This window comes from Podarcis filfolensis, assembly GCF_964270895.1.
Source record: "Podarcis filfolensis genome assembly, chromosome: 8".
Taxonomy (NCBI): domain Eukaryota; kingdom Metazoa; phylum Chordata; class Lepidosauria; order Squamata; family Lacertidae; genus Podarcis; species Podarcis filfolensis.
The window spans coordinates 66021479-66045006 of NC_139611.1; the positions used below are offsets into that span (position 1 = coordinate 66021479).

The following is a 23528-nucleotide window of genomic DNA, read 5'->3' on the forward strand; positions in this document are numbered from 1 at the left end:
CCAGTGTGACTTGGTGGTGACTCCTACACTTTGGTGACTGCATCAGGCAAGTCTCTAGGGAAAGGTCAAGGGGCCAGCAGCCAATCGGAGCTTTAGTGAGAGATTGTGGGCAAGTAATCCCAGACATTGAAGATGTAAGCATTTGGTTGGGTGACCTTTTTTAGGATTTTACCCCAGGAAATAAACTGCCACAGGGGCCGGATTAAAACAGCCGGCGGGCCGAAACGGACTTTGGACATGCCTGCTTTAAGGAGTCCAATCTGCTTTAAAACTGAACAAGCCTTGCGTGCCATCTTAAGCCCTCAGACCTTTCCAGCTCCTTGTGGTGTCCCTCTCTCCTCATCTTGTTTAATGAAAGAAGCATCCTCAGCCAGCCAAGACTCACTGGGAGCTCTCCGAGGTGCTGAACAGGCTGCCTGGATTTGTAAGCTTTTTGTGCCTGTATCTGCCCTGACTACTGGACATGTCAAGTAGAGTCAGGCAACTGTGACTATACCTAAGGGGTGGAGAGCCTCTGGACATGAGGCTGGATGTCACCTGCATGTCCTCAGGCCCTCTGAATTCCCTCAGGCACACCTACTGTTTAGAAGGGAGCAGCAGAAAGGGAAAGGGGGCTTGGATGTTCTGCAAAGTGTGCAATTGTCTCCTTCCTCTGTGAGAAGATCTGCTTTGAGGAGATCAAAGCACGGGGGGAAGCTTCTCTATGCAGAGAGAAAATTTTGTTCCTAATAAATTTACAGAAAGCCATTAATCCATTTTGTAGTTGCATACTTGCAGGGGTTTTTTTTGTTGTTTTTTAAAGTGCAATTGCATTTTGAATTTTGAGGTTTGTGAATAACTGCAAGACAGGGTTTGCAGTTCAGCTGTGCATTGGTGTTATTTACATTCTTCTGCTGAGACTGTTGACTCTTTTTTTTTGCCTTTTGTGCAGTCAGGACCACCGAGAGGTTTGTTTGTTTTAAAATTTAGTCATTTATAAATGTTTTCAAATAAATAAAGTTTGCTGGCGATCATTTTTATTTCTTTATTTTACAAACTTTGAAAAGAAAATCTATGCCAAAAATGGGAGGTGACACCTGAGTGAAATGACATGACACCGTTTCCATGGGAAATAGCTTTGTGCCTGTGCCTCAGTCCACATTTGGGTTCAGCCCTGCCCACTACTGGAGCGCTGCTCCCAACAGGTTTCCACAAGATGAAAGTAGGACTTGGTCTGAAAAAGGTTCACTACCTTGCTGCACTTGCTGTGACTGTGCCTACCTAATGGGATGCAAAATGATGAGCATTGCCAAACAGGATTCTGGGGTGCTGCACTAAATCCTTGAGGTACGACAGATTGAAATAAATCAAAATAAATAGCAAATACTTTGCAGTTCATTGACCCCTTTTATTGAGTCAGTTCTGTTGTTGAAATACAAATGTTCCTTGTCTAGATTTGTGTTTTGCCACCAATCCCCCCCCCCACTCCAGACACTGTGACCTAAGTAGGTCAGATATCACACCGGGGAAGCTGAGGGGCCATCTGACTCGCATGGGGGTAAGGCAGTAGTAAACAACAATGCAGAAAGCGGTTGAACACCAGACACACCAAAATGACACACAGGCCTCAGTTGCTGATGTCCCAAAGCTTGTTCACGCAGGAACTGCTGCCCAAGTAACGCTGGGGCATTCCTGGGACATTGATATGTACAATAAGGGGCAGTTCCATGTGTGCCTTTCTTCGCTGCTGGAGTTCCTGAGCGGATGTAGCAAGGCTTTAGCTGGCTCCCCAGGGTTCCAATGTCAGAACGGCGAGGAAAATACAAAAGAGAAGGGAGCCTTCGCAATTCAAGGAAGGCTTTTGTGCTATCGGAGAATCCTGATTTGAACTTGCAGGCTTCCTTGGATTTGTGTTGCTTTGGCACAGTGGAGCAACGAGGATAAAGAGTGACTCTCCCTGCAGTGGTACAACTTGCTGTTGATTTGGAGGATCCAAAGGTAACCCATGCACAAGGTGCCACCAACTTTTCATTTCTGTCTCCCTGTCCAGAGTTCAATTGGGTGCATGGTCCTTTTCCCAGAGCTAGAAGGGCAGCTCATATTAGAAAAGCAAGTTAATGGGTTTACCAATTTTTGCTTATCACAGAGAGATAAAACTGTAATAACACAGATGAGCAATGCATGAAAAACCACAACATTCCCATTTCTGTTGCTGAGCAGTACTGATTACTTTGTGATTAAGCTCTTACCAGCTGAGGTCTAGAGTCCTTTCCCAGTACTGTGGCATTCCCTTCTCCTCGCCTGGCAAGAGCTGGAATAAATTGACTGTTTCAAATCTGCAAATCAAAATCAAATATCTGTTCCTCTGAATGAATAAGTGAATTTAAATTTGGTAGCCAGTGCCATGTTCACGAAAAAACAAAATGAAACAAAAACAGTATCTTATGCAACATGTTGTACTTCCTCACTTCAGTACTTCCATTATCTGCTGAAGTGAAGTCTGATATTGGCTCATCCAAACACCAAGGGTGTGCACTGGCCACAAGATTCAGTTTTTATCTGTAGCTTTGGGAAGCAGCTCAATCTGTTTTGGAGCCACTCTGTAGTTTTCCAGTTTGACTCATAATTTGAGACAAAATTATATTTGTTGAGAATGAAGCTCCTCCATCTTCACTAAAATGAGGAATCTTTATATTTCTTTTCATATGAGTGGATGAAATTTGCAGGCATGTTAGTTCCTCCAGAGTGGATTAAGCCAGCCAAATGTTAGGAGATACAACTAGGGTTTAGTGTACTAGGGTTTTGTGTGTGTGTGTGTGAATGACACTTTTAAAGTTTGATTTAGAAAAGAAAGAAAATGTATTTTGTTTTCTGCCAACATGTGATGCAATTTGCAGGCATATTCTGCCTTTATGAGGGGATGAAGCACACCAAATTTCAGAATGATAGTTGAACTGGTTCCCCTGCAAGGGAACCATTACCGTTTTGGAGTGGATACAGTAGTAAGCATAGGGGGGTAATAGGGGTGGGGGAAAGAGCATGCCTCTGCAGGAAATACTAGGATGGGGGAACTGCCAATGCACTCCAGCAAGAACCTTACTACCCCTTGTGTTGTTGGACTTTTGCTCCCCTGCTGGATTTTTGGGGATACAACCCCTTTTCCCTCAGGGAGGGAGATATCACCATTGACTTGTATTGAAGAAGGGGTGATGCGGTGGGGGGACGGGACATGATCTATGTGAAGAACAAACTGTTTTAATATTTAGTCAACATTTCCCCTCCAAATCACTGTGAATGGAGTGTTCTGGGAAAATAATTGACTGTACAGGGCATTTCCCTAGCCAGTTTCATTTTGGTTTGATTTAAAAAGAAATGCAGTGTGTATTTTTGAGTGGGGACACAGAGTCCACAGAGCAACTTGCAAGTTTAGAGAGTCAGTGATCTGACTTGAGATGTCTCTTCAACAGTGCAGTCTGGTAATCCAGGAAGTATACAGAGCCACCGTAGATCCCTACAAAATACCTAGCAAATAATGAATGAATGAAGCAACTGAATGAACACTGATGTGTTAATCAATGGCCCAACCATCTACAACATAACAAAGATATGTGCAGTGAACTTTTCAAAATTACTTAAAGCCAACACAGGATGATTAAGAAAACATCAACCCTGTAAAAGACATTCAATCAATGCCAGTCTTAAGAATTCACTTCAGAACCAAAGAAATTCACACCCAAATATCACATTGCAGTTGATGCCTCTCTTGTGGGTTCTCTGTTCATGGTTGTAGGGGGGACTTAACATTTGCAACTACTTGCAAAAGTCCACAATGTTTGTGGTCAGGCCTTTCTCCCCCTTCTGGCCATTCCTACAGTTCAGCTAAAATTCTGTAGTTGTAACCTGGGTCACTTCTGACTGCAGTTCATCCACTCTGCGTCCACGGGAGCCCCTCTTGTGGCTGTCCATGTCTAGTCATGCCGACTTATTGAGGACTTCAGAAGGAGTGCAAGTTGAGACACGCTCTCGTGTGGTGTTCCTGGCCCGGCTGAAGCTGCTCTGCTCCATGTGTGACCGGAAGGGGAGACAGAATTCCCGGAAGCACCTCTTGAAGTTCTCATCCAAGAAAGCATAGAGGACAGGATTGAGGCTGCTGTTGGTGTAACCCAGGGCAATGCAAAAGTGGAGGCTGGCCATCACATAGGGGTTCTTCTTGTCGATGCCCACCAGGGTCCAAACAATGACAAAGATCTGGATGGGTGTCCAGCAGATGATGAAGGCAGCCACCACCACCAGCACCATGCGTGTGATACGGCGCAGGTTGCGGTCCTTCTCCTTGGAGCCTGAGAGAAGGCGGACACTCTTCAGACGGAGAATCATGAGCCCGTAGCAGATGGTGATGACCAAGATGGGAACCAAGAAGGCAAAGATGAAGACGCAGATCTTGGTGACTGTGTCCCAGTAGATCTGAGGTTCAGGAAACTGCAGGAGACACATCACAATGCCACCTGCAGGAAAAGGAGAGGAAGAGAGTGAGGTGACTTTCATTCAGCAGATGGAGATACAGAGATAGAGAGGTGTCCAGCTTGGACATTATTTCCCAAGGCTCTGTCAGCACAGATGCTGATTTTCACTGCAGTCTGTTCATTGAAGCAAATGTAGGAATATCAGGACTTGCTGATATTGTAACTCCTAACTCATGCCAACATAATGGAGTATTCCCAAGAGTGTCTTGTATATGAATGACTCAATCAACTAACTGGAACTCACAAAGCGAATAAAGCAGATTTTATTTTTAATACTAATAGCAATATTAATAATACAAGTAATACTACTACTGATATTAATAGCAGCAGCAACAGCAACAGCAACAACAATAATGCAAGTGGAAGCTCTTCTCCGTGAGCCTACAGGCTCTTTCCCTCACCACCCAAGCCTGCCTCCCTGTCATGATCTTTCAAAGACTTTCAGCCCTCTTCTGGTGTTCTCGCTGTGGCTAGCCAAGGAAGGAAGGGAAGTTTACCTCTCACTGCTCCAGCACACAAAAGGCAGGGTCAGTGCAAGACATTGCAGCTCCTGAAACTGCCTCCGCCACCTATCTTCCTGCTGCTTCCTCCAACCTAACTTGCCTGCTGGCCTGGTTGCTTGCTTGCTCACTGCTAGTAAAGAGGCTTTAAAGACTTATGGTAAACGTTAAACAGTAACTCCAAGCACCTTGGCTATCATGATGGGTGGAGGAAAGCAGCAGGGTGGGGCAGAAGTTGGTAGGGAGAAGTGGTGGCAGGGCTAGTGAGCTAACCAATCAACTGGCCAGCTAGCTGCCACTCCCAATTCGCCATCTCAGCCATGTGACTCATTGTGCTCCCCACATCCAGTAGGGGAATCTTCTCTGGCTCAGAATCAAAATCTGAGATGGAAAAGAATTTGGGACTTTCAATACGTGTTTTGTCTTTGAGGCGGAACAGAGACTTGCATTTCCCATTCCAGAAATAGGAGTCTCTGGAACCATGCTTTTAGATAGCTCCTTTTCCTGGAGTTTAGACAAGGTCGTGGTGGTAGTATTTAGTGGTTTAGAACTACTTTTTTTTTTTTACTTTGTTGTTCTTGGTGGTTCTTCAGATCCACCTCCTGATGACTAGATGGTTGAATTACGTTAAATGCGGGATGTATGGTTTTAAATAGGCAACCAGGTTGGGGATATGGTGTGCAGGGAGGGTTTTTTAACTTTTAAGAAACCAAACACTATTTTATTCTCTGCCAAGGTCCCATAGGAACTATTCTGAGGAGGGAGACATTTTCTATCTATTGCAGGAAAAAAGCTGCTATTTGTGGCAGAACAGTTTCAAAACTGCTCTGAGAAGTCGGAGGAGGTTCATGACTGACACAGGGACTAGCCAATTAGTATTGTGGTGTGGAGAGGTTGCCTCATGCTTGAAACAGTGCTGTGCTAATATGCCTTCCACTGAAAACGGAAAGATCCAATGTTCCTTAAGCTTAGTCCAAGTCAGAAGGTTCTACGTGTGTCCAAAATGTGGTGAGGGAACTTTTACAGCAGACTCACTGATAAAATCACACACATCTATGTACAGCCTTATGGGCATCTCTGGCTGTGGTTTAGAGAGCAAGAAAGTGGCGTCTCTGCCTTCCAAAGCCCACACAAAGGAGGATTGACTGGAATGTGGCAACAAGACACTTGCCTTGAGATCGGGTGACAGCCATGATCATGATGGGCACCCCAATGACAGACGAAAGAACCCAGATGCAAACATTGATTAACTTCGCTTTTGCTGGGGTCCGGAAATCCAGGGCCTTGACTGGATGGCAGACCGCTATGTACCGGTCCACGCTCATCATGGTGAGGGTGAAGATGCTCGTAAACATGTTGTAGTAGTCAATGGAGAGGACAACCTTGCAGAGCAGCTCCCCAAAAGGCCAGGTCTCCATCAGGTACTTAGCACTCTGGAAGGGCAGTGTGCTAGTGGCCAAGGCATCCGCCAAGGCCAAGTTGAAGATGTAGATATTGGTGGCTGTTTTCATCTTGGTGTATCTGCAGGGAGGAGACAAAGGGAAAGGCGTGTCAACTGTAGATTATGCTTGCTCTCTGCCCAGGAAGCATGGATGTTTCCTGGTCTGGATGAACAAAGGCCCCCAAGCTATCAGATTTCTCGGCTGTGTTGTTGTACCCTTGTTTAGCTGATGTGAAAAAAGAAAGAGGCCTGCAATTAATGATACATTTAGTTCAAAATAGTATGTGAAATTCAGGCCCCCACCTCTGGGGATGGATTTATCATTCTTCTTCTGGTCCCTGTCAGTTTCAAATGCATTCATTTATACATCTGGTCCAATAGCATTAATCTACTTTTCTAATAAAAAAATGCATGAAAATCCATATTTTTTTCACAAGTGCTGCATTGCTAAATCAGTACACATTTTTAATATACGTCTCATTACCTTTTAAAGCAGAGAACTGCATCACAAAGTTTGGAGAAGTGCAAAATGGCAAGGATAGCTCTGTGGTTCATGCCTGCTCATTAGTTCAGGAGGTTTCAGCCAGATCAGTTCATACTGAACTTGGGAAAGAATTAATTCCATATGCATCCTCCCCTCCTAAACCCTTTCGGTAGGACTTTGTAAGTCAATACAAGGACTATGAACTTGGCTGGGTAGCAGGTGGGTAGCTGATGTAGCTGTTTTAACAACACTGCTACACGTTCTCAGCCAGAAACTTCCATCAGCAGTCTGGTCACTGCATTCTGCACCAGCTGGAGCTTCCAAACCAGACCCAAGGGCAGCCCCACATAGAGTGCATTGCAGTAAACCAGCCTTGAGGTTCCCAATACGTGGACCACCATGGTCAGGCTATGTTGTACCCACACTGGCGGAGGCAGTTTGCTTCTGAATACCAGTTGCTGGAAAAAAACAGGACAGGAGGGTGATCTGGGGACCCGAGGCTGGAAAAAGCTGAAGTAGCCTTTAGAATAAGGAGCCAGTGTGGTGCAGGGGTTAGAGTGTTGGTCTAGGACTCGGGAGACCAGGGTTCAAATCCCCACTTGGTTACGAAGCTCACTGGGTGACCTTGGGCCAGTCACCTCTCAGCCTGACCTACTTCACAGGGTTGTTGTGGGGATAAAATGAGGAGAGGGAGAACTGTGTGCACCACTTTGAGCTCCTTGTACAAAAAAAGGTGGATATAAATGCAATAAAATAAATGCAATAAATAAATGTTGGCGCTGGAAGACCCTACTCCATGAAACCATCTGGAAGACCTGGAGACTGTTGCTGTTTATTAGCCCAAACTTGTTCACAGGGCTGTCAGGAAAGATCCAGTGCGGGGGGGGGGGGGGAGGCCACTGAGCCCTTTGGAAGAAGGATGGAATGAAAATGCAATATATTTTTTATTGAAACATGGGGAAGGAGAGCGAAGAAATGACTATAGTTTCTCCTCAGCAGGCTCCTTATTGTTCTGCCTCCTTCCCTCATCTTTCGCCTTTATTCTTTCATATCCTTCCTTCCCACATTAATCTCTCCTAGAGGGAATATATCTGACCAGAACTTTGATTTTCTTCTCTCTTTTTTACCACCAGGATCCATTTTCTTCATTTTACTGTCTTGATGAACAAGAACTTATCCATTAAATATGGATTTGAATGCTTAAATTATTCAAGGAAGCAAAGGGCTCAAACGAGTGCCTAGTTTTCCCTCCATCATTGCAGGGGAAAAGTTGAACATCTCAAAGATACTGCCGTCACACATGCCCAGTAGTTTCTGCTGTCACATTGGAACCAGTGCTTTCTTTTATTCTAGGCCAATATGCACACTTAAGAGCCGCCTGAACCTCTAAGACTTAAATGCCGGTAAGTATGTGCTGAAATCTGGGTGGCATTTTTAAGAGGGTTAGAAGTGATAGTTTTGCATTTCCAGCAAATCAGCTGGACTACTCGAAAGTAAAGCATAGAATTGCAAGAGAACTTAGAGGTCAACTAAACCAACCCACTGTTTATTTTTGGAAGCTGACTGCTGCAGCAATCTTGAAAGGTGGTCCTCAAGCTTCTGCTTGAGAAATTTCCAATGAGAAACATCACTTTCCACGCAGTCTGTTTCACAGTTTCATTGTAAAAACTGTCATTATCATTAAACCTTGGAGGATTTTTAAAAAAAGATTTATATCCTGCATCAGTTATTCTTTTTCTTTCATTTGTCTAATTTTTTTTTTGGCCCTGTTCCTTCTTCCCATGAATATTGTTAAGGGCCCATTAAATCCTGGATATCGGTTTTCAAAAGCATCGTCACCAGAGCGGTTAGAAAGCAAAGCAGAAAACCCAGGATTCAGTTGCTTTTGGAAAGGCAGCATTTACGATATACATATGAGAATGTTCCAGCATGTATCTCAGTTATTTACACAAAGAGGGGAGTGATAACAATATTGATCTCTCTGTACATTGTGACAAAATGACTAGGCTATCTTGAAACACATGCCCACCAACCATCAGGGATACACTTTAGAACAGAAAAATAAATAAGTACTGTTCCACCATTCAAGCCCACTCATGCAGTCATCAGATAGGTTTGCTGCATTTTGCCAAAGGCATTCATCTTAAGACTTATCAGTATTGGCATAGATAACTCCTACAAAGAAGATCAAACCTATCCTTTCTTAAGGAAATCAGCCCTGAGTGCTCACTGGAAGGACAGATCGTGAAGCTGAGGCTCCAATACTTTGGCCACCTCATGAGAAGAGAAGACTCCCTGGGAAAGACCCTGATGCTGGGGAAGATGGAGGGCACAAGGAGAAGGGGACGACAGAGGATGAGATGGTTGGATGGTGTTCTTGAAGCTACCAGCATGAGTTTGATCAAACTGCGGGAGGCAGTGGAGGACAGAAGTGCCTGGCGTGCTCTGGTCCATGGGGTCACAAAGAGTCGGACACGACTAAACGACTAAACAACAAAATGGTTTTCCTAGTAGTGATGTATGGAAGTGAGAGCTGGACCATCAAGAAGGCTGATCGCCGAAGAATTGATGCTTTTGAATTATGGTATTGGAGGAGACTCTTGAGAGTCCCATGGACTGCAAGAAGATCAAACGTATCTGTCAGGGAATCAGGAGCAGGAGCACTGGGGAGAGAGGATTGGGAGAGCGAAGGGGAAGAATCCGAGGGCAGCGTAGGGGAGTATGACAGTGGCCCGAGAGATTCCATGAGCTTCTCCAGCAAATCAGAAGATTCCCAGAAGGGGGTGCCGATGGTCAGGGCAAGGGGGGTCCCAGGGGGGACGCACCAGAAACAAGGAGCCAGAGGGGAACCCCAAAGCAGCAGTGGAGGATCGGGACCAGTTTCCCCACCAGAGCGTAGTGGGGGGGAAGAGTCACATGTGTCAGGGGCAGTGTCTCCTCCAGAGAGGGAGTCAGGGCTGACCACGCCTCCAACGGAGGGGAGGTCAGTTGCAGCTAGCCCCCCCGAAGGGGGAAGCAGTGACAGCAGCAGTGGAACGGTCAGGAGGAAAGCTGCTGGCTGGGCGCGCGCGCCAAGTTCAAATGTGCAGGCGCGCGGAACAGCAGGAGACCCGGATGGGGAACCAGCTCCTAAAGCCCGCCGGAGGGAGGGAGAAGGCTCAGGGGAATCAGCGGGAGAAGAGGCTAGAAAGGGCGGAACCCCGGCGGGCAGGCGGACCCAGAGGAGGAAGGAGCAGCGGAGAAGGTGGAGCAAGGCTAGAATCTTAAATTGGTGTCAAGGGGGAGGAGACTCAGACGGAGCATCAGCGGTCTGACACTTGAGACGTGGAGCTGCGCGCTGCGGCTCTGGAAGTGAAACTGAACTTCAATAAAGACTTTTATACTTAACAACGAAGCAGCGTTGGTCCTTTGTGAGCTGGGACCTAGGGTAGCTCTGACAGTATCCATTCTTAAGGAAATCAGCCCTGAGTGCTCACTGGAAGGACAGATCGTGAAGCTGAGGCTCCAGTACTTTGGCCACCTCATGAGAAGAGAAGACTCCCTGGAAAAGACCCTGATGTTGGGAAAGATGGAGGGCACAAGGAGAAGGGGATGACAGAGGATGAGATGGTTGGATAGTGTTCTCGAAGCTAGCAGCATGAGTTTGACTAAACTGCGGGAGGCAGTGGAAGACAGGAGTGCCTGGCGTGCTCTGGTCCAGGGGGTCATGAAGAGTCGGACATGACTAAACGACTAAACAACAGCAACAGCAGCAGCAGCAGCAGCAACAACAACAACAACAACAACAACTTGCTTCCAATGGGCATGTGACAAGAGGACTCCCCCCGCCCTCATCAAATAGCCACATTCATTGTCCTGACACCAGTGGCGTAGCGTGGGGGGTGCAGGGGGCCCCGGCCGCACCGGGCGCAACATCTGGGGGTTAGGGGCGCAAATCCACAGGTTAGGGGGCGCAAATCCACGGGTTAGGGGTCACAAATTACTTGCCTTGCCCCGGGTGCTGACAACCCACGCTACACCACTGCCTGACACCAATAGTCCAAAATCCCTCTGCATGCAAGGAAGGATAGATTAATCTGCCAGTTTAGGTTTATCTCAGTTTCTCATTTTCCCAGTATAAAATTCAGCTCTCCACACTTCCACATTGGTTTGCGATTTTCGAAATTAAAAAATCCTCATTGAAATGTGTCGGCTTTTTTTTTTGCAGGCAGTTTCTCCTGATATAATGCATGTTCATGAATGCTTGTATTTATACACAAACTTTCCCCTAATATATGCATTCTTGCACATGCACATTAGAAGGAGATTTTTTTTTGCAAAATTCTGAGAAGTGGAAATTCGGGATGGGGGAAATAGCTGGCTTTGTTTAGACCAGAGGTCAGCAACCTAAGGCCCATGGGCCAGAAGCAGCCCATGAGAGTCGCTTAACTGGCCCGTGAGCTGCCCCCGAGGCAAGCTGCTCACTCGGCAAGTCCCCGCGCGCTGCGCTAAACCAGTGCAGCGTGGCGTGGGTACTCTCTTCCGCGGCTCCCGAAATCGCTTCTGCACAGGCATGATTTTCAGCGTCTTGGCATGCGCAGAAGCAATTTCCGGCGCCACGGACATGTGCAGACATGATTTCAGCATCGTGCTGTGCCAGTCCGGCCCACAGAGGATCTCTGCGGGAGTGATCTGGTAAGCCTTGTCAACCCCTGGTTTAGACACATGGGGACTAGGTAGGTTTGCCTTTAAATGTCAGCCAAACTGATTTTCTCTCTCATTCCTACAAGTGAGCACCTGTTGCGTTGGGGGGGGGGGTCCCTTGGCTGAATCCAGATGTTAGAAAACAAACACAAGAAACACCACATTCCTTTTATGCTGCACTACCTGTTGCATTATAGAACTGTAGCCTTTGGATAGCTATACTGCCATGCCACTCTGCATTTCAAACGGTCGGAAAGAGCTGTCTGTTGCGAGACTGGCCCCAAATTTCATCACGTGGAATTGCAAAATAAATTTTTCCGAGTTAACAGGGTTGCAAACTGATATTTCCTCCTCTAGAAACAATGATCACAGAAACGAGTGCTAAACTTCCAATAGATTTCACCAGGCTTCCAGAAGCGGCTTTTCCATTATGTAAAAGATAACATAAAATGCAGAAGTGAACAGGGAAGAAAATGTCAGGGGAATGGAAGAAAGGGCCATCTGCATGCAGCCCCTTTCTATGCATCGCTACAATTGCCCCTAACGGAAAGCACCTTTTCTGTCCTTGGAGAGCCCTCAGTTTTTGCACAACTACACAAACAAGGGCCTCTATGCATGCTGCTGCTGTTGAAGAGGTGACTGTTGGTGAGGCCCACATGCCAGTGGTGTGCAAGAACAGAGGCCAAAGCAGCAGCAAGGTACGGTTTCTGCACACACTCACACAGCCCTCTCCACCCAGGCAAGCGAGAGGCACTCGCAGAGTTCAAAGGCATATTCCAGCCAGGCAAAAACATTCAAGGAGGGTGAGAAACAGGGCCAGTGAGGGGTGTGGCGGGGGTGTGTGACCTGAGGAGAGCCTCAAGAGCCAGGTAGAGAGGTTTGGGGGGGCTGCATCTGACCCCTGAGCCTGAGGTTCCCCATCCTTCCCCTACACAAAAGCTACTTCAGCTCCAAGAAAAGTAAAAAGGTAAAGGACCCCTGAATGGTTAAGTCCAGTAAAAGGTGAATATGGGGTTGTGTGCTCATCTTGCTTTCAGGTCAAGAGAGCCAGCGTTTGTCCACAGTTAGCTTTCCGGGTCATGTGGCTAGCATTACCAAACCATTTCTGGTGCAATGGAACACTGTGACGGAAACCAGAGCGCATTGAAACACCATTTACCTTCCCACCACAGTGGTACCTATTTATCTACTTGCACTGGCATGCTTTCGAACAGCTAGGTTGGCAAGAGCTGGGACAGAGTAATGGGAGCTCACCCCATCACAGGGATTTGAACCATCAACCTTTTGATCGGCAAGCCCAAGAGGCCCGGTTGTTTAGACCACAGCGCCACCCGCATCCAATAGCACTCCAATAGCACTATCTGTACAAGAAAGACTGATCCTTTTATAGGATTTTATGTTTAGGGGAGAGTAAAGGCTATTGTGTGAGAATTCATAAGGAAGAAGCATCAAAATTGCTTCAAGAGTTATCTCCCCTTCCCTCCGCCCCCGCTTTCCTTTGGCAAAAAAGAAATCAATTTCCCTCTATCTTTGCAGCTGCAGCACCAGCCACACATTCCTCCTTCACACGGATTTTTGCTCTCCTTGTCTCTTCTTTTTAATCTAATTCCCCATGACTAAATAATTATGATCAATTGTTTTATTGTCTGCCAGGTTTGCTTTCAGAAACCTCTTTGGTAACCATGGGGAACTGATCGCCTGGAAATTTCCTGATTAACAATAATCGCTTGAAGTTTTACAGTTCTCTCCAATGATGTTACAAGCATTGCATAACAAAGCCCACAACATTCTGATTGTTTTGCCTGCAAGAAAGAACTAGGGGGGCAGGCAAGCAGACGGGTTTGGGGTGTGTGTGTGTTATTGCTGAATCTAGTAACAAAACCAGAAGGGACTTGTTCCTTCCAAATGCTCAGCTTCTGGTCTTTCAGTGTTTGCGTTTAAATCTAATCTTAACATGACTGTGCAACCCTACTTGTAAATGTTGCCAGGGCGGCTCACACAGCTAACAAATACAACCAAGACGCACAAATAAGGGAGAGGTCCAAACCCTCTTTGTGATGGGATGTGGAACAAGATGTGGGGGAGCAAGAGGTTGGATTGGGTGCTGGTTTCTTTCTGCCCGGCTCTGCTGGCCTCCAGCTGCATGCAGAGCGATGCCAGGACCACTCTGCTAGGACAGAGCGTGCTCTTCCAGCCACCTAATACCGTATTTTTCACTCCATAAGGCGCACCTGACCATAAGGTGCACCTACTTTTATTTGGGGGGGGGGAATTCAAGAAAAAAATATATGCGGCTCTTGGGGGCTTTTGCGGGAGGTGGGGGAAGTGAGAGAGCCTCGCTCTGTCCCTTCCCCCACCTCCCGCAAAAGCCAGGGATAGCCACGCGAAGCCTCCCCAGGGCAGCGGGATGAAGGCTCCCCACTGCCCTGCGGAGGCTTTGCGGGCTACCCCAGAGCTGCTCGACCCAAAGAGCAGGTCGGGGAGCAGTGGAAAGGCTGCGCTCAGCCTTCCCGCTGCTCCCCGGGGCTGGCGGTGGGGGAAGCACGGCTTTCCCCCACCGCCAGCCCCACAAGCTCGGGGAGCAGCCTTTCTGCTGCTCCCCAAGCTTGTGGGGCTGGCGAGGGAAGCCCAGGTCCCCCGCCAGCCCCAGGGACCACACATTTGCTCCATAAGATGCACAGACATTCCCCCTTCGATTTTAAGAGGAAAAAAGTGCATCTTATGGAGCGAAAAATACGGTACTTGGAAATGCTAGAAGTGCTGCTTGTGGGGTGCCCACCAGTTTGTCAGGGACTGGCTGGATGATGAGGGTTAGTGGGAGGCTCTAGCTGGAGGAACCACCCCCCCGAAGCCTCAGAAGAGGAAGGATCAGAGCCAGGGCAGTGGGGGTGGGACACGGAAGACAGGTCAGAGGATGAAGTTGGGGGCAGAATGGTTGGATGCTGAGTGAGGGAGAGGATCCAGAGGCAGCAAGCACTGCACACAGAAATTCCAACACATTTAGTGAGAAGTGAAAAGGGAAGCAATGGGGCAGACCCATAGAGTTTTGCATATGCAGGACAGCCATCAGTAATGAAATATGAAGGAAGGCAGACATATTCTTATACTGAGTCAGACCATTGGCCCATCTAGCTCAGTATTGTCTACACTGACTGGCAGATATTCCTGTCAGGGAGGGAACCTGGGACCTTCTGCATGCAAAGCAGGTGCTCTATCACAGCTGTAACCACTTTCCGCTTTGCCATCTCAGGAGGACATACCATCTAACAATAAAGTTGTCAATGGAGGCAGTTTATGCATTCCACTGCAAATCAATGTCATTGAGTGGCATTTTGGGAAACTCTCCTCTGGTGTCTTAGAAACATCTTGCTGACAAGCAATGTGGGGCGGCGGGGGGCGGGGGGACAGACTCAACTGATCATGGCTGGACTTCTTCCTTTAGGGATTATGTGTCAGCTTGATTTTTATCTATCGCTCCCTTCCGCCCAAGGCCAGTAGAAGACATTAGTCCTGCTGGCTGAAATCCAGCCTGAAGGCTTCTGCCGGTGAGATATTATCAGACTAATACTATGAACAGTACTGTATCAGTCAGTTGCCATGGAAGAAAAGAACACCAAACACTTGGGATATGATCTACCTCTGAACTGTACCAAGAGAAGAGATCATAATTATATTATTGCCATCTTCTTTGTTCATCTTTACCTCTCTCCCCAGTCTCTTCTCTTTAACACTGAACGAATAATAAGCAAAGGGTGGAACTAGCACAGGGGGAGCCAACAGATATTGATGGATGGCAACAAGTCCCATCAAACTCAAGCCAGCATGGTCAAAGATCAGGGATGATGGAAATTGTCATCCGCAACATCTGGGGAAGGTACCATGTTGGATACCCCTGAATGAGAAATACTAGATGCCCAAGACATTTTTTCTGCTTGAGGTGAAGGACAAGGTGGTCCCATCTCCCTGCTTTCCATGTACACAACCCAGCTGGACCATCACTTGCATTTTAATTCAACATTATCTCCACCGCTAGATGCAGTTTGCCTCTCAACCCCAGTTGCTGGTAATCACTAGTGGAGAGAGTTCAGGTCACGCCTGCAGGCTTCCCAGAAGCATCTCATTGGCCACTGTGAGAACAGGATGCTGGACTAGATGGGTCTGATCCAGCAGGGCTTTTCTTAAGTTCTTAGCATCAATTTTCCAGACCTGTCAGAGATGTTTAAACTTATGCTCACAAGCATACAGGTTTCAAAGGACCTAAGGTTGCTTTTCCTTTTGTCTAATATGCCAATCTTTCTAATTAATTTCCTGACTATTACCCACCATGTGCCACCGATAGGTAGAACTCCCTCCCTAACATTCCCTCCAACACAGGCAGCATTTAAAGTCTGCATCAAGGTTAAGTTCCAAACCACAGAGTTGAACTTGAGTCGCAATTAGTCTCTCCTGTAATGAAAAGGCTCAGAGCTATAAAGGCAGCAGACCTCCTCCCGGTTTGACCTGATCGTCCTCCCTCCCTCCCGCTGCTCAGAGTGAAACAAGTAGTGTAGAAACCAGAACCATGCAATAGCGATTTGAAGAAACAGCAGTTACAGGATGCAGAGATGAAAGTCTAGCGGTTCTTTTGTTTGCATGGCAGTAAAGATACCAGATGTCAGAGGGAGGCTTGATAGGCGCCGAACAGTGTGATCTCATAAACTGGGGGTGAGGAACCCATGATCATCCATACGTTGTGAGACTCCAGCTCCCATCAGCCTCTGTCAACATGGTCAGTGCTCAGGGGTGATGTAGCTCCACAGCATCTTGAAGGCCAGAGATTCCCCATTCCAGCTACACAGAATTACTTAAAAACAAGCCCCATTGAATTGAACATGATTTACTTCTGGTTAATTTGGTATGGCAGGATGGGGAACCTATAACTCTCCAGACCTAGTTGCACTACAACTCCCATCATCCCTGACCGTTGGCCATGCTCTCTGGAGATGATGGGAACTGCAGGGCTGGCTAGGGCTGTGTGAGCTCCCTCACCCACACTTCACTTCAGGGTCCAATTAAACACTTTGGATGTGGCCTCTATGAATTCTGGATCGCTCCTAGGGGGCCTTTGCTCACCCCTTGGCTCACCCCCCCCAAATCTGAAGCAATATTTGGAAAGCCAAGCTTTGGTTCTCTGTTTAACTAACCTATGCCTTGGGTTAATTTCCCATTCCAAAGCTGGCGGCAGGCTTGTAGATTCTATGAAGTCTCACTGTGCCCAGCAGTGCCCAGTGGGCGCTGATCCATTAGGGCTTAGCCCAAGGGTCAACATTTTTTCAGGAGGGGACCAGTCCACTGTCCCTCAAAACTTGTGGGGGGCCAGACTCACCTCTCCCAAAAGCAACCTCCCTCTCGAAAGGACCCGCCGCCACTGATGCCGCAGCCACTGATGCCGCCTCATCTTTGGCAGCGTTGTCATCGTCCTCTGCCTCGGCCAGGGGTCTGTGGGGTGCAGAGTCCATGCCACTGGCCTGGGCAGCAGAGGCAGCCTCCCCGCCGCCACTTCCTCCCGCTCAGCTCTTGGCCATATACGGCCACCACAGTGGGAAGGAAGAGGTGTCACCCAGAGGCGTCTGTGGCTTCGGATTGGCTGCAGGAGCTTCTTGCAGCCAATCCGAAGCTGCAGCAGTGGCGTGGAGGTCAGTCCCCACACCGTGAGGCCTCCACACCATGCCGGTTTAGCGTGGGGATTGACTGAGTGGGTGGGCGGCAGAGTCCGCAAGGTTCGTGGGCCAGATTAATGAGCCCAGTCGGCCACATCTGGCCCCCAGGCTTTAGTTTGCTGACCTCTAGCTTAGCCCTACTGAGTGAAATGTCAAGCTTTTTATTTAAGCCCCCATCCCTCGACAAATCTCATCACCACACTCTTTCCTGTTCTGTTCATCCTTCCGTAATCAACTGGAATTTAGGGACTCCTCCGGGAGACATTTCTATCAATGGTCCTGTCAAATGAGAGAGTTCACTTTCACAGTTGCCAAATTTCATATATGATGGAAAGTTTCAAGTTTTACCCTTCTACTCTTTAAAAACATTGCTTTTCATTTTTTAAAACTTTGGTTTTTAATTTTTAGGGTATATTTTCAGCTTGAAATAAACTGACAGCCTGTACTTAAATATTCCTGTTATGTTCAGAATCTTTCTTTCTTTCTCTGATTTTGCAAACACCTGTCTTAAAAGATTCCATTTGTACACTCCTTATTGGTTCCTGTCTGTGCTTCTTTGCTTAATAGGGACTCAGAGATGAAAGTATCTCTGCAAAAGGTGAAAATCCACCTGTAGACGTTAGCTAGAGACATTTTAGCTGTCAGACAGATGTGCCCAATTAACACCTGCAACTAGATTGGAAATGATTGTCTGACTTGTCAGAGATGGAAAAATAAAAGATCCTACCATCAAGTTTCATAACTTATTGTTAAAGGATTTGTGGTCCAAATCTATTTTTAATTACCCATGTGAAAATGTTCATGTGAAATTGTTATGCTAAGGGAATATCAACCCTCCACCAAGAAAAGGTGCATTATATCATGTCACTCATGTCGTTTTGCAACTATTTGGCTTCTTGTATCACTTGTTCTACTCCTAGTTATGGAAAGGAGCAAAGACTTCTTCAAGACACTGATGTCTTCCTCATTAGTTTCTGTAGCTTCTGAAATGTCAACAAACATTTCCTCCTCACTTGCAAATCTGTCATTAATGAGGACTAGAATATTGCTTCCTAGGTCTGGGGAAGAATTCTAGCTTGGTTTGCATTCTGATACAAACCTCCCAAATTTCCCGAAGCAATATGTGAACTGAAACAGAGCTATCCTTCAGAATTCACCTTTCTCTGAATGATGCAGTTTTGCAGCAACAAAAAAGGTGTGCCAAGTTTGAATATAAATGCATTCATGAAAATAGCATACACAAATTTAGGGGGAATTGCTTGCAAAAATGTATGCATTCTGGAAAATTTGCACTAGCACAGTGATTAATTGTCATGAGCACTTTTAAAAAAACACCCCAAAATTTGACAACTGATGTGGAAGTGTGATGAGCTGAACTTAAAAGAATGGAAAAAATAAGAAACTGAAATTGACAAAAGTATCCATATTTATGCCAACCACCCTAAACCAAACTGGAATTCTTAGAATGCTATAATAATAATAATAATAATAATAATAATAATAATAATAATAATAATAATAATAATAATATAATGCTTCCATTGTGACCATGCAGTTGTGCAATACATATAACCAGAATGCATGTGGCTAGCAGCTATTTGGGAAATACGCAACCCCAGACCAAATAGACCGAGGCTGTGTACACACCATGTATTTAGTGCACACACACCTCCAAGAATCCTGGGAACTGTAGTTTTCCCCACACAGCACTACAGTTCTCAGCACCCTTAATAACACTTCCCAGGTTCTTTTTTGTGTGTGTGTGTGTGTGTTTGGTGGGGGTGTTATGTGCTTTCCCCCTCCTATCTCCAAAATGAAAAGTGCTCATATATTTTTTTTGCATTCAAGCAATTTTATGATGGCACCACTACACCATGCAGGATTTCATATGGGAAGCAGAATTTTAATCTGGCATGCTAAGAACTGGAGTTTTACTGCTGCTGATTTTAAAGGCAATTTCCTAGTTCTTAAGAATGCAATGAAAAATGTGTGTAGGCGATGTTTGTCGAAAGCTTTTGTGATGGGGCTCAGGAGTTGACATCATCAGGCACCTGCCAAGGCCTGTGCCCCAGCAAGGGACCCACTGCTAACCTTAGAGCTCTCTTGCTCTGCTGTTCCTCCCTACAGATAGTTCTGCCTGCACATCTCTCCTCCGTGGTGGAATGCGCAGTGACAGGAGCACAGAGAGCAGGCAGCTGTCTCTGTTCCGCTTTAGCCTTTGCCTCCGGGTGGCCAATCACATTAGACCCAAGAAGAAGAGGGCAAACAAATGATGGGCAGGGCTGGCTGTGGCAAGGAGAAGTGGGGCAGGACACTTGCTCAAGGGCCTCCATGAATATGGAATTGGCAGGGTACCTTTGAATGATGCTCTTTCATCTGGCAACCCTCCCTAAAATTGCTGTGGTATGAGTCCAGCTGTGATGATGCTCTGAATGTGGGAAGAGCCATAATGTAGTGGCAGAGGGTCTGCTTTGTGTGCAGAAGGTTCCAGGTTCAATCTCTGGCATCTCCAGGCAGGGCTGGGAAAGTTCCTTATCGAAAACCCTGGAGAGCCACTGCCAGTCAGCGCAGACAATACAGAGTGAGATGGGATGAACCTGACTCAGCATGCAGCAGCTTCCTAAGTTCCTAACGTGATCTGATTCAGTGGTATTTTTTTGGCTCAGGACTCTGTACCAGGCAGATCTCTAGCTTGAGCTAAACCCTGCTGATATCACAAACTTGTGGAGGAAGCAGAGGCAAGATTAGCAGGAGCACGGAGATTACAGTCAGGCTGAGCCAACTTCCTGCACCTAACTGCAAGATTATTTGCCAAATAACTCTTCTGGGCCACATGTTCAGTGCTGATGTGTGCATCAAAAAACAGACTGTGAGTTGGAGCTAATATCTTGGTACATGCACTGAATACATTTTCCACAATATTTTCCTGGATGAAAAGGATAGTTGGCAGCTGTTTGCAGTTCAGTGAAATTCTTATTCTAAGGCTATGGGCTCAAGCATAATAATAGTAATAAAAATGAGCTAGACCTTGCAAAAACTTTGTCCATGCACTGGAAAAGGTAATGAATGGATGCATGGATATTTGGGGGGAATCACAGCTAAAGAATCCCTGACAGATGGAGTCACATGCTTTTATGTTTGGATTCATTGAGGGTGCCTTCTGGATTTTGCATTTCTTGCCCTCTTGTGCAACAGACCTGCTTCCGTTTAAAAACAAAACAGCAGACTTTTGCAGTAAGGAAAGTGATGGGGGGAAAGATGTGCTGGAAAACACCAAGTGCTTGATGTGGTATTGTGTTCCCTCCCTACAAACAAATCAAAACGGGATTTCCAATAAACAGCCGTCATCACAAAACCTCCCCACAGACTTTCTGCAAACAAATCAGGATAAACAGGTTGTCTGGAAGCGACTTGACTGGGGACTAGTATAAGCCGTGAAGCATATGTGCTTGGTTTCCTGCTAGAAGTGACGAGATGGGCTGTTATCCAGAGCTGCCTTGGAAACCTTCATGAGTTTTACTGTTGTTTTGGGTGTCAGGTCTGTTTCCTGGCAGCAGAGAATTCTATACCAGCCAAGGACGATATGAAGGACAAGGCGGGCAGGAGACGAAAAGGCAGTTTCTATGATGGAAGACTTCGAGAACTGCCAAGCATATGGAGCCGCTCTGCCCTTGTAACTGGCGTGTCCCTGATGTATCATGATTTGTAGTGATTAAGCAGCTAGTTAAAGACACAATGAATTTAGAGGCACATTTGGAAGGATTTAAGATTTAAGGAGGCAGTGCAAGGATGAAGGAAGGCAATGATTTATTTATTTATTTTTTAAGCAGTGGGGGGGGAATATGGCTCCAGAAGGTGTGGCCCAAAGTAGGTGCATCCAGCCCATACTCTTTCTTTCTCTCTCACACACACTCTTGAATGCAGGGGTGCCAACTTGAATAAAATATGGGGTGGGGGGCAGGTAAGCCCTGCCCCACATAATCAATCACAAGATGCAGCACATGCACACCATTTGAATGGCAATGCTCATTAACCTGGGGGGGGGCTCTAGCCCCCTAAAAAAAATATTGGGGGCAGCGAAGGGACCTCTGTACTTAGAAGTTGGCTCCTATGCTTGCTTATTATTTCATTTCGTGCTGTGCAACTTTGTATTGTGCATGGCTGCTAACATGTAAATAAAATGGAACAGAATGGCATCATTGCTGCTGTTGCTAATGATAAACACTGCGGAAGATAAGGAGTGAGAATTTCCCCCTTCTCCTCCTCCTCAAGTGTTGACGTTTTCTAACAAGGCTCTTGTGCCTTGAGCAGCTGCATGAAAGACAGAGATGCCCATTCCCTCCCATGCCCAGCTCATTCATCATGTTCTGATTGCACTATAAGCGACGGAAATGACTCTTCTGGAAAACATGAAAGTTCTCAGCTAGCTAAGCAGGACCAAAAAGATAAGATGAGATGGAAAGAACAGTTGAGTGCCTGTGCAGGGGTCTCGATATGATCAAAGGTTCCTAGACGGAAAGATCAACCACATTAGAAGTAATGTAAAAAGAGAGGGCGAGAGAAAGTTGACATGCGTTCATAGATATTTGCAAATGGATCAGACATGGTGGCTATTGGATTAGATTTTATTTACTCTGACTGCTTCTCTTTCATTCATTCAGTCTCTACAGATTCTCAGTAATTATGCAATACACAGATGAATTACTTGCCCCGTGCCCTTCACTCACAGAAGAAAATGCGCCTTCGGTTCCTCCAGACCAATGGATTGTTTTGTGGATGTATTCTTGTCATTGACACAATAATAGTTCATTAGCGGTGGATTTATACTGGACCATCCACACATCATTCTGGTTGGTTAGCTGCTCTGCAGTGCTTCCCTAATGTCATTGTATTATTGCTGTTTAGTGGGGCGCCCCTGTGCTACAGCACAACAGAAGAGGGAGAGATAAAAAAAGACCTGGAATAATTGTGGCATGAAATGTTGCAGAATTTCAGCAGGAAGATATAGGCCCTGCCCTGCTTTGGAATGAAGCAGTGTGTCCACCACTTTCATGTTCTCCACACTTTGTCTGGTTGAACACGAGAAGAACCTTGCTGAATCTGCCCAAAAGCTCATCTAGCCCAGTATTGTGTTCTCACAGTGGCCCACCAGATGCTTATGGGAAGCCGAGAAGCAGGAACTGAGGGCTAACAGCACTCTCCCAGGAACAGATATTCAGAGGTATAATGCTATGTAACAGTTTAGGGTTGTTTCAGAGATCTTGTGTGTGCTTGTATGTGATATAGTAACATTTTAATGCATCTAACCCAATGGCCTTTGCAAGACCACTATGGCCATACATTCACAACAAACTAATGATTGACAGGAAATGATGACCGAGAATATAAGGAAATCATACATAAAATCTGTACCCACCATATTTGCCACTCCTATAAATCAATTCGGGTAAAATCGCTAACAGAATTCATTTTTTTAAAAAACAACAACAACCATGTGCTGAGTTGTTTCCTAGCAGCTGGTGCACATAAAACCATCCTATATATAATATAATCCTGGTTAAATATTAAAAATTCTGCCTATATATATCTTGGGGTGTTTTATTTATTTATTCCAGTACTGGGAAATTATATTTGCAAAGAATTTCCCCCTTGGCTCAGCATATAATGGGCAGAATAATAAATAGTGAATTATACTTCCAATTCAATTGCATCCAAATAGTTTTATGCCTTTTCTCTCTCCCCTCCCCAGTGTGTGTGTACATGGCAGCGCTGCTTTGGGGATGGTGGGTACCATTGGAATAGGCACTGTGGGAGAACATGGCGTCTATTTGGTAGTGGAAGAGTGATGATACTCATTAATTTGCATTGTTTATACGCTGCCCTAGAACTTAAGAGTTGGTAGTACCAAAGAGAGAAGAAAAAGACAAATACATTTGTTTATTGCATTTATATCCCACCTCTTCTCCAAGGAGCTCCAGGTGGTGTTTAACCTCCAACAGCAACCCTGTGAGATACGTCAGGCTGAGAGGCAGTGACTGGCCCAAGTGGGGATTTGAACCCTGGTCTCCTGGGCCGTAGTCTGACACTTTAACCACTACACCACACTCATAAATGAGGGGGTTGAACCTCAGGCCTGGGCACCCAAGTGCCGCCATCCAGGCTATCAGAAATCTCCCCAGGTCGCAACCACTATTCCACACCCTGGCCCTAATTTGCACC

At 46.2% G+C, this 23528-nt stretch overlaps 1 protein-coding gene across 1 annotated transcript in view; it reads right to left on the reverse strand.

The window, feature by feature from the left end:
- Window positions 1–1373: 1373 nt before the first annotated feature.
- OPRD1 (opioid receptor delta 1) overlaps window positions 1374–23528 on the reverse strand; it is a 40209-nt gene continuing 18054 nt past the window's right edge. The window contains exons 2-3 of the mRNA XM_083628252.1: window positions 6174–6523; window positions 1374–4484 (exon numbers count right to left, since the gene is read on the reverse strand). Coding sequence (XP_083484378.1) covers window positions 3952–4484; window positions 6174–6523 — 883 coding nt within the window. The 3' untranslated portion in view covers window positions 1374–3951. The remainder of the gene's footprint in view (window positions 4485–6173; window positions 6524–23528) is intronic.